The 11,116-nt window shown below is 38.7% G+C and overlaps 1 protein-coding gene across 2 annotated transcripts in view; it reads right to left on the bottom strand.

The window, feature by feature from the left end:
- Positions 1–10,850, bottom strand: part of MYLK3 (myosin light chain kinase 3) — a 77,658-nt gene extending 66,808 nt beyond the window's left edge. The window contains exon 1 of one of the 2 annotated variants that reach the window (XM_072632123.1): positions 10,716–10,850. In XM_072632123.1, the coding sequence (XP_072488224.1) occupies positions 10,716–10,766 (51 nt within the window). In that variant the 5' untranslated portion in view covers positions 10,767–10,850. Of the gene's footprint in view, positions 1–10,711 lie in introns of both variants that reach the window. The other variant, XM_072632124.1, reaches the window with a different exon arrangement.
- Between the last annotated feature and the right edge of the window lie 266 nt (positions 10,851–11,116).

Genomic DNA, 11,116 nt, shown 5'->3' on the forward strand with positions numbered 1-11,116 from the left:
GCTTTGAAATCCTTAACGTACTACATAAACGTTAGTTGTTGTTGCTATATTATTATCATCTCCAAGATACTTTACAACTCTGAAATTCATTAGCCAGCTTCCCATTCCTGTGTCCCAGCTTCCCCAGAAGTAAAATGAAAGTATTGGACTCCATGGTGTCTACAATTCCCTTCAGCCTGGGCATTCTACAGTCCTGCATCAGTTGCATCTCTACACTATGCTGAGCCTTAGTACACAATCTCAGCTGTATCAACAATCAGCATCTCAAAAGAATTGACTTGCTACTTGCTGTCCCTAGGTTGGAGATGTGGACTCCTCACATCTCTCTGAATCAAAAATATCTATCTTAGATCATAAACTTTAAGAAGATCAGAATTATCCTCTGTCTCTTATTCTTCCACAAGACTATAAATTCTACAAAATTAGGGCAATGTTTTCTCTAACCTCTGCATCCCTCCCAGCATCTATCATGGAGCTGTGTACATTGTAGGCCCTTAATGAATGTTATTCCAATCAAAGTGAACAAACGCTTTCTGATAATGAAAAGTTGAAAGAGAAAAGTATTGTGTTCATCCAGAGTTCCTGACCCATGAATATAATGGTTTCCCCAGATCTTTTAACACCATACTATTAAAGGGATGGGTTGCAGTGAAAACACATGGAGAGCTGCAGAAATGCATATTCACTGGTTTCAAGAACACCTGGGAAATAAGAGGCTTTATTTGGTATGTCTTCTTGAATGATGTGACCCCTCCCTGGGTTTCCCCACCCCTAAACGTGAAGCCTAGTTTTTTGTTTTGTTTTCCTGAAAGGCAAGAAAGGTATCCCAGGACTTTATTAGTTCAGATGTTTAAGGCTCAAGCTATACCTCCCTAGATCAGCATCATGGTAGACTCTAGCCATATTGATATAGCTTCCTGGTCACCAGTTCACCCATGTTGACTTGGGGCCCTTTATGTTTGGTAGATGACCAGGTGAATCACCACACCCTGTTCTGCAGACTAGACAGTTTTCATGTGTAGAGAGAGGGACTGCACCTACCTGACCTGACTACTGCAATATCCTTGATGAAGATTCTCTCTTGGCTAGAGTTAAGTAAGTCTCCTTTTTATTAACTGATGAAATAATCTCCAAGTGCTTCATTTCATTCCAACATCAAACCTAAACTACCAGGAGACTGGATCCAGTCCTTAATGCAATGCCTGGCACATAGTAAATGCTTAATACGTGATAACTGAGTAATTGATTGACCTAACAAAATTATCAAATTCAGGGAATGAAAAATCTATTCTCCCCTCTACAGCTATGATTCTCCAAAGCTACACTCCCATCCTTACTGTTTTGAGAGTACCTTTTCTGGGTATTTGGACAGTTGGCGAATCAAAGGTTGAGACGAAAAGAATTAAATTGGATAGCTGCTAGTGGTGTTACAAAGCAACTTTCTCCACCCGAGGCCATCACTAACACAGCCTTCCCTTTCCCAAAACAAGTCTACTCCTTGAGGAAGCTCCATGGCTCCCTTTGATTGTTAGAAGGGCATGTGACAAAGCCTGCAGCAGGTGAAATGCCAGACGTACAAGTTTCTTTATCAAAGAGCGGGTTGAAAAAAGAGAAAGACAACTTGGTCCCACCCAAATCTGAACAAGAATCTTCTCCATGACATGCCTGACAAGTGGGTGCGCAGCCTGTGTGAAGACATTAGTGAGGGGAGAATCTAGAACCACCTAAGCAAACCTATTCCACTTTTGGGTCTTTGTTGGTGCAACATCTTGGCATATTAATTGGTACACTTTAAGCCTAGGGTGCTCTTAGGTCCATTTTCATGTGGCTCCCTCCTTTGGTGTTTTCATTGTTGAGTTGTTTCAGTCACATCCCACTTTTCTCAACCCCATTTGGGGTTTTCTTAGCAAAGATACTGGAATGCTTTCCCATTTCCTTCTCCAGCCCATTTTACAGATCACAAAACTGAGACAAATAGGGTTAAGTGCCTTGCCCAGGGTCACACAGCTAATAAGTATCTAAAGCTGGATTTGAACTTAGGTCCTCCTGACTCTATCCACTATGCCACCTAGTTGCCCATCCTGCAGCTTTAGGGAGTTTATATTAAATGAAAAGTTAGGAGTACAATCACTCTGAGCCCCAAATTAGGAAGATTTCTGACATTTAGACAGAAGTTTGTCTTTCTGCTTTAATCTACAGTAATATTTCTTTCTAGCTAACTCCAGACCTCCTTGCAGTTAAGGAAAAATTCAGGTTAATGGAAATGTTAAGGTAAAGAACCAGAAGAGTATATTTTAATGTCTGTTAATAGACAAGCATTGGGAGAGAAAACTGGTTAAAGAATAGATCCTTTGTTGAAAGTTCTTTCAGTCCTTGAGGAGGTGAGTACAGCTTGAGGCATCAGCATAAGTCTTTAAGTTTTAATAGCTCAAAATTGCACTAAGACTTTGAGGATACCCTATATATCTTGTTTGTACATTTTAAAAAATATCGTTTCCCTCCTTAACCTGTAAACTTCATAAAAGCAAGAATTTCCAGTTTTCGTTTTTGTTTGTTTTTTGCCTATCTTTGTATCCCTTCTGCTTAGCATGTTGTATGCATGGAACGCCCTTAATAAATGCTGACTCAGTTATTCTGTCCCAGATGTATACTGAGTTCACACTGGCTCTAAGAGAAAATTGTTAACTTTTTAATTTGATCATTTACACCTTGAAAATCAGCAAATGTTACAAATTAGGACTTGATTTATAGGTGTTGTTTTTATTTCTAAGCTTGAGAAAGTGATAGAAAATGTTAATAATGCATACATCCCGCCAAAAAAGCTGGTTGTTAAGCATTCACCAGCATAGCCCTGACTATTTCTTCTCCACTGTCTCCCACCCTACCAAGTATTACCTTTTCTAGACAATACATTTTTCCTGGTTGTCTCAACTGAGCATTGTATGGCATGATCTTAGGATGCTTCACTATTCTGGTTGCTCTCCTCTAGGTGCTCTCAAACTTTCTAAAGAGAAACGCCCAGAACTGAAAATCAATACTACTCATGGGGTCTGATCAGGTTAGAGTACGCAGAACTATCAATTTTCTCTCTCTGAACATTGTGTATTTCTTAACACAACCTAGGATCTCATTAGTCTTGTTTTGTTATTGTCTTTATTGGCTACTGGTGATCTACTGTTGATTCACATTGAACTTGTAGTCCAATAAAATTTTCAGTTCCTTATTAAATAAACTGCCTCTGATATCTTATACTTGTGAAGTTGGTTCTGGAAATAAGTTAAATTTCATAGTATTAGAATTTGTCCAGTATTTTAATCTGTCATGACTCTGTTATCGCCTGTCCTATTTGACTGTTAGTATAGACACCAAAGTATTCAGCTAGCAAATTTAGGGGAAAGGGTAGATAGTTGCAGAACCTAGAAACCTTTGTAATTCACTCTATCCCTTGTTTGGTTCAGAATACATCTGCTACTTGTAACTGTGAGAGGTTTATGATCTGCTTCTCTTCTAATTTTTTTATGGTATGTTTTTAATATTAAGATCATGCATATCTTCTTAGAATGTATTCTGGAACATGGAATAAGGTATTAGACTGAAGCTAATTTCCAGTGTTCCCAGTAGGTTTTTTTTTCAAATAGGGAATGAGAAATTGTGAATATGATGAATTCAGAGAAACATGGAAAGATGTATAGAAACTGATCTGATGCAGAGTAAAGGAAGCAGCACCAAGAAAGCGACATATATATGTATATATAATTATAATATATATATTATAGATATGGTTGTTCTTCCCATTTACGTTGTTGTCATTATATATAATATATATTATAATTATATATATATATACATACATAATGACTACAACAACGTAAATGGAAAGAACAAGCATAAAACAAAAGTGAATGTTGCAAAATTACAAAAAGTAGCCATGGCTTCAAAGAAGATCCATGAAAAGGCGTCTTCCCCTCACTCCTCACAGAGGTGAGGGGTCCTCGAATGTGATGCATCCCACAGATTTTCAGACTTCTTCATGTATCATTCAGTTCGGCTGTTTTTTCCTTGTTTTTTTTTTCTTTAAAAAATGTTTATATGCAATGATTCTCTGAGAGGGGGTTGGGTACTGAAGGAAATTTTGATGCTACAAAAGTAAAATGTCAATAACATTTATTTTTAAAAAAATAAAATAAAGAATCTGAAAGTTTGGCAGATAAGGATCCTACTCAATTCAACAAACACTACTGTGCACCAGATACAAGGGATGTAATGACAAAAAAAGAAACTCCCTGATTTCAAGAGCTTACATTCTAGTGAAGAACCTTGTACCCAGAGAAGCAAAGACAAAGTATGACAAGAAGCTTAGAGTACTAGACCAAGCACTGGAACTGGAATCAAAAGACCTGAATTCAAATTCCAGCTCTGTTGGGCATGGTTATGCATGCCAGGAAACTAGGGAGATTGCTGATGGATTGCCTGAATTTGGGAGTTTTGACCTGCTGTGCACTAAGCCAATTGGCCCCGAGAACTTTTTGTAGTAATGAAATAGGCACCAATTAATGAAGAATGGTTCAAAAAATTATTATATGTAAATGGCATGGAATACTAATTCATTATAAGAAATGACAAATATGAAGAATTAATAGAAACATGAGAGAAATTGTCTGAACTGCTGCAGAGTGAAGAAAAAGGAAAACCGAGAGAAAAAATGTTCATGAAAAATTATATAATGTAAATGGAAAGAAGGTTAACATACATCAAAACCCAGGACAAAGGTAATTAGCAATGTTGGTTCCAAGGTGGGGTCCCACAGGCACAGAATGCTGCATACGCTGCCAGATAAGTTCCAGGGGTTTTTTCTGTTTGGTTTTTTTGGGTTTTGCCTAACTTTTTTCTTAGTTGCATAGGAAGGTACTACTGGGGGAGGAGGACGAGGAGTTAATTAGAAAGTGACAGTGATATAAAAACAAAAAAGCATCAATAAACATTTTTAAAATACTGCCTAAATTTAATCGAGGTAAACTATATTAATAGTAATTTCCTGCTTGAAAAGCCAAATAACTTATCAAAAAGGGAAATAAAGTTAGCCTAGAATGACCAACTATTTTTAAAAATGTTATGGAAGCACTTATTTGAAGAAATTAATCCACTTGATTTTAAACATAAGCCGTCACAGGGACTTAAAATAGGCAGACAGATAATATGAGAAGTTTAGGGGGGAAAGTTACAAGGGGATGAAGTTGTGACGAATTAAAAAAAAACACTACAGTGAACGTCATTAGCACATCAGGATTTTGCTCTGTCATGGATGTTCTAAGAAAAGAAGTAAACAGTGCACTAATTAAATTTGCGGGTGATACTTAATTGGGAATTATAAATGTTGGTGGAAGCCAATGGTTTATATATCCAGTCTGGAAAGGTAAAAGAAAAAGCAGAAAACTGTAGCATGAAAAAAAACAAGCTCATATATCAATCTGAAATTTAGAGATTTTGTCAGAGATGATATGCCCCTAACACATTCAAAAATAAGACATATGGTTAATGTTATTCTCCTTGCATCCGTGCTTTTGATGTTAAGAAAATTAACCATTACTTTCTCCCCTAATGTGTGTGTGTATAAATGTGTATGTATATGTGAAACAAGGATATTTCTTAATAGTTCATATTTTCTGTGTTAGCCTAAAAGCTGATGAACAGGAGCTCACATTTATATGATTACAGAATTATATTGTAGGATAACAGAACAAGGGGTAAAATGACACAGAGTTGTCTAGTTCCCTGTTCTTACATATGAGGTCACAAAAGGTTAAGAGTCTGTCCCATTCTATGCAGTGATGGAGTTGAGACTCAAACTTAGGTCTTTCAGCATTCCTTCCAATCACTGTATTTTGCAAATCTATTCAAAGGAAGCTTGGTCAAGTCCTACATGGAATAAATTCTTAATAAAGTCAAGCTGGTTCTTTGTAATCACTCCTTGCTTCCTTTTCTAGCTATTCTCTATCCACCCCTTTAATAATGCAATTGAGAATTTTGCCAGAAGTCAAAGTCATTCATTTGCAGATTTCATTATTCTCCCTTTGGAAAAGGAGGGGAGTCCCCTTCTCTAGTTCTGAATCTTTTCTTGTGTACTCTATGATATTTTGGAGATCACTGCAGGGGCTCACCTACTACATGTGCCAATTCTGGATCCTCTGGGCCTAGTGCCTTACATTCCTCAAGGACAGTTAGGTGCTCCCTTACTCTCTCCCTACGTCTCTCTTCCTAAAGAGAATTCCTAAAGGATTCTTGGAGATGGGTGAACAAGGTGTTCCTCCTCTCTTAGCCAAGTTGAAATTGTCTGTGTTTATGAGGACAACAAGAGGCTTCTGCCAGGAAAACATTCGGTAAATTGTTATCCTATGAAACCAGATCTGGAAAATTTGCTCTCGTGATATTGCAATGGGAGATTTTCAGGCTCTGTGTACAATTATATCAATCACTTATGCAAGTCTGTGAAGTCCAGGCCAGTTTTCCTCTCACCCAGGCAGGGACAAACAACCCCCAAAAAGGCAAGAAGGAATTCTCCTCAGTTCATGGTAGAAACTGTTCTGGTTTTGCCTTTCCGGGGGTGGGAGGAAACAGCAGTGACCTGATACCCTAAAACTCTTTCGTCCTCTAGCTGTACCTCCTAGATGCACCCAGTCAGCTTTAGGCAATTATTCCTTCCTGTCTCTTAGGCTTAGAAAAAGGAATGTTGATGACATTATTTACAGAGTTGGCCCCTGGGGTGGGCAAATGCCTACGCGGTTTGACTGAAGGGTTACCCAAAATGTTCCTCTGGTTCCTAAATATCTCCCTCTCTGACATGTTCCTATATAAAGAGACCATCATTGAAGCTGCACCTTTAGATTAAGGCACATGCCTCCCTAAGGTCCCTATTAAAAGGTAACTATTTCACCTGGAGAAAGTAATGCCCATTACAACTTAGTCAGAATTAGTATAGATTGGGTAGCCATCCCTTAGTACAGAGGAGGGCTCTGAAAGAATAGGACATGTGTGATAAATTTTGATACGAGAAAGGAGTGGAGAGAGAAACATAGGCCTCCTTCTTCTAATCGTATCTCTCCCTCCTTAAAAAAGGAAGCTAGCTTCAGATCATCTTCTTTTGGCCTAGGAAATCTTAAAAGAATGGAGGCGTTTTGCTTTACAGTAGCTCAGGCCTTCTGTGTACTAAGAAACTAATTGTCCTGGCTTTGTTGGAGAAGAGAAGTATGCCAATTACTCTTGTTGTTAGGGTGCAGTGAGGAACTCAGTACACCATAGCTTCCAGCTGTGAGTGTTGTCTGAGGAGAGACTCTGTATGCACGAAGAGGTTGAGGAAGATTGTATGCCAATACAGTTTGCTTATTAACTTATAGGCAAATTTTACCCCACTGAGCTAAGCCCAGTCATCCAGAAAGTTATTAAGCAAGAGAGTCAAGGTTCTGCCAGGATGAAACCAAGAAATGCATGTGGGGAAAAGCCTGTAATTAGAATTGGCTCCTCTGAGCAAAGAGTGATGGAAATTAAAATTACTGAGTCTGGGAGCTTTGGCCATACTCAATTAAATCACATGCATACTGTTAGGGCTGGAAATGCCCCAGATTACATTGTCCTTCATCTCTCACATTCCCATCACTGGCAAGAACTCTTGTATGTAATTTATCTAGCATATAATCAACCTTCACAATGAGCAGGTGACTCTGTAAAGATGAAATGAATGGATTATGACATGGTACTTAAGAAAACTAAAAGAGGTTATAAACATATCCATGTAGCTCTATGGTTCCTAAAAAGCAAGGGTTCCTATTTAAAGCCATCAACAAATCTTTACCAAGTACTTATTAGCTGCCCCCTCCCCACTACCACTACCAATGTTCAATCCAGGGGTGGGGAACTTGTGGCCTCGAGGCCAACATGTGGCTTTCTAGATCCTCAAGTGCGGCCCTTTGACTGAGTCTATACAACCACACTTGAGGACTGAAAGGGCCACATGTGGCCTCGAGGCCAAAAGTTCCCCACCCGTGTTCTAGGCACTGCAGAAGAAACAGAAATGCAAGTAAGACCTGGCCCCTGCTCAAAGGGAATTCACAGGCTGGCTGGGGTGAAAAGACAAGACATTCCCAAGAAACAACAGCAAATGATACAGGCAAGTAGATTCATTCATTCAGCAAACTCATTGTATGCAGAGTACTGTTAGGAGGTAAGGTAAGGGATTTCTGGAAGGTACACTGGATGGGGAGTCAGAAGGCTTGGGTTCAAGGCTTAGCTCTAAGACTTACTTGTCATGTGACTATTAGAAAGTTATTTTGATTCTTTAACCTCTTTTCTTATCTGTAAAATGGGAATAACAGTACTTGCACTATCTTTTTATAGAGAGCTGTGAAGAAAATACTTTGTTGATAGTAAAGCACTATTTTAAGTTAACTGTTATTATTTTAAAGTCAAGATAAAACAGGGTCCTTGCCCTCATGGAGTTTTTAATTCTGTAGGAGAATAAGACACAAGCGTGGGTAGCTATGCTGTACAATAACACAGGAAAAGCTCATTAGCAAATTACAAAACAAGGTGCCATATGAAGTCCAAGATCCTCACTGCCATGTGAACTCAAGGAAGGCTTGGAGAAGGTGACATTTCAGGTGAGTTCTAAAAGATAGGTAAGAATCCCATGGGCAAAGGAGGACAGAAGGCATTCCAGGTAGAAGGAATAATATGTACAAGGGCATGAAGGCAGGAGAGTCCGAGTTACATTCAGGAAGCAGATAGTCAGCTTCTTTGACTGGAATATAGAATAATATGAGATAAGGCTAGAAAGGTAGAATAGCTCCAGATGATGGAGAGCCTTGAATACCAGGCAGAGAAATCTAAACTTTCCTTGGCAAATGCTAGGAATTCATGAAGATTTGTAAGCAATATGTGACCTCCACTAGATTAGCCCATGAAAAATCAGAATCACCTCTATGCCATTATGAGGTTTTGAAGGACTATGGAGGTTATATACATCAAAGAAAATCATTTTAATAGGATATAGTATATCTGATAGTATTAAAACATAAATTGTGTCATATAAATTATAAGTGCTGTAGGAGTGCAGAGGACAAGTAAATCAAGGAAGAGTAGTCAGAATACAGAAAAATGCCTGGAGAAGGTAGAACTGAAATAGCTTTGGGCAGAATTTGGACAGGTAGAAAGGAGGGGAAAGAGTATGACATGGGCAAAGAAACCAAAGAAGGAAAGGCAGTCTTATGTTCATAAGATTTTGAGGAGGCTCACCTGGCAAGACAGATGATTGAAGAAGGAATTGGACTGGTCAGGATGGTGTGGATTATGGGAGGACCAGCAGAACCTGACAGAGGAGTTTACAATTGATTTGACCCACAATGGGGAATCACTGAAAGTTCTTGAGTAGGGTAGTTTTGTGGTTAAAGCAATGCTGAAGGAAGTCTCACAGGGGTAGATAGGATGCATTAGAAAGGATTCTAATATTAAACTGTAGTATTAGATAGAGTGTGGGACATGGAGTTAGGTATAGCTGAGTTCAGATTCCACCTCAAACACTTATTAGCTGTGTGGCCCTAGGTAAGTAATTTAATCTTTCAGACCTCAGTTTCCTCATTGGTTAAATGTGGATTATAATAGCAGCTATCTCCCAAATTTGTGGTGAGGATCAAATGATGTATGTACAACTTTTTGTAAATCCTAAAGCCTTGTATAAATATCTACTATATCTCATATTGCAAGCAATCAACAAATATCTAGCAACTTCTGAGCAACTGTCGTCTCCAAAGCAAAGGAATACTAAAGAAAAAGAGAAGAGAATCTTACCAAATGCTTCTCTGGACACTTCCACTAAGTGATCCTGTAATAAAGGTTGAAATCCCACCAGAGTCTCCCCCAAAACAAAGAACCAGGATGCCTTTGAAATAAGAAGTTGGAAAACTCAAGTCAGGGCCCTTGCCTATTGTAAAATTTTGAAAAAGGATTATGGTCAATGGGTACTTGAGTTATTAACAGAATTTCCTGGGGAGAGAACATACACCAAAAAAAGGTATAGCTGATGAAGAGAATTTGTAAAAGACCGATTCACTCCCTCAGGATCCCAGCTTGGCAAAAAACTAAGATGTTCAGTTCAGGATAAGATAATGGAGGAGACCCTACTGAACTGAAGGAGCTTAAGTAGTAATTCATGAATCTGAGGATTTCTACCATGAAAAAGGAAATACACTGAAGTAATGGCAACCATGACTAATTTTTCTTTTTTGGTGGAACAAAGCTTCCTTTTAACAGTTTACCAAATAAATGCAATCCTTTGGTCTGGAGCAAATAAACATCATGGTCCAATTTGTTTGCCCTCTTCTTTTGGTTTGGAGATGTTTTTGCTTTTGAAAGGTGGAAAACTTCTGCAAACAATAACATGAAAACGATACTGAAGATGCTTAGGAATGAATGACAATAGAAGCTTTGGTGAATCATTCCACATAATTCCAAAAAACAGGCATAAAATGGCCAATGAATTCACCCATAAAACAGGAAGTTTAGCATTTAGTTCATTTTAGGTTATATCCCACCTTCCTCACACCACCCCCTTTTACTGGTCTCCAAAATTTTTTGATTTGGTTGAGTCATAGTAACTTACCTAACACTTTTTGCTGAAAACACCCTAAATACATTAAGAAATAAGCATATTATTTGCACTTACATACCGCCTTCCATCCATGGATGTCAAATTGTCTTTCTGAAACGCTTGCTTTCATAATTCCTCAGTGAGATAGGTAAGTATCGTTACCTCCATCTTAGTAGCAAATAAACTGAGAACTGGGGCAGTTGTATGACTTGCCCAAGGATATAACCAAGGGTACTCGGGAGAACATTGAGAACCGGACAACCACACTAGCCCCCTCCCTAATCACCGAGGACTGCCATCCCTCTCTCTGCTGACTAGCTCAGTGAACTGTTTTCATTAGCACAGGGTTAAATCAGGAGCCTAGGCCATTGTTTCCTTAGTGATGGATATTATATTCTATTTCCTGCTGCAGAGCCTGGACCCCGGCCCTGAACCACATTTAGCCACAAGTGCGTGAGTGGGATCAACTCGGTTACTAAG

Source organism: Notamacropus eugenii, chromosome 1 (assembly GCF_028372415.1).
Source record: "Notamacropus eugenii isolate mMacEug1 chromosome 1, mMacEug1.pri_v2, whole genome shotgun sequence".
Lineage (NCBI taxonomy): Eukaryota > Metazoa > Chordata > Mammalia > Diprotodontia > Macropodidae > Notamacropus > Notamacropus eugenii.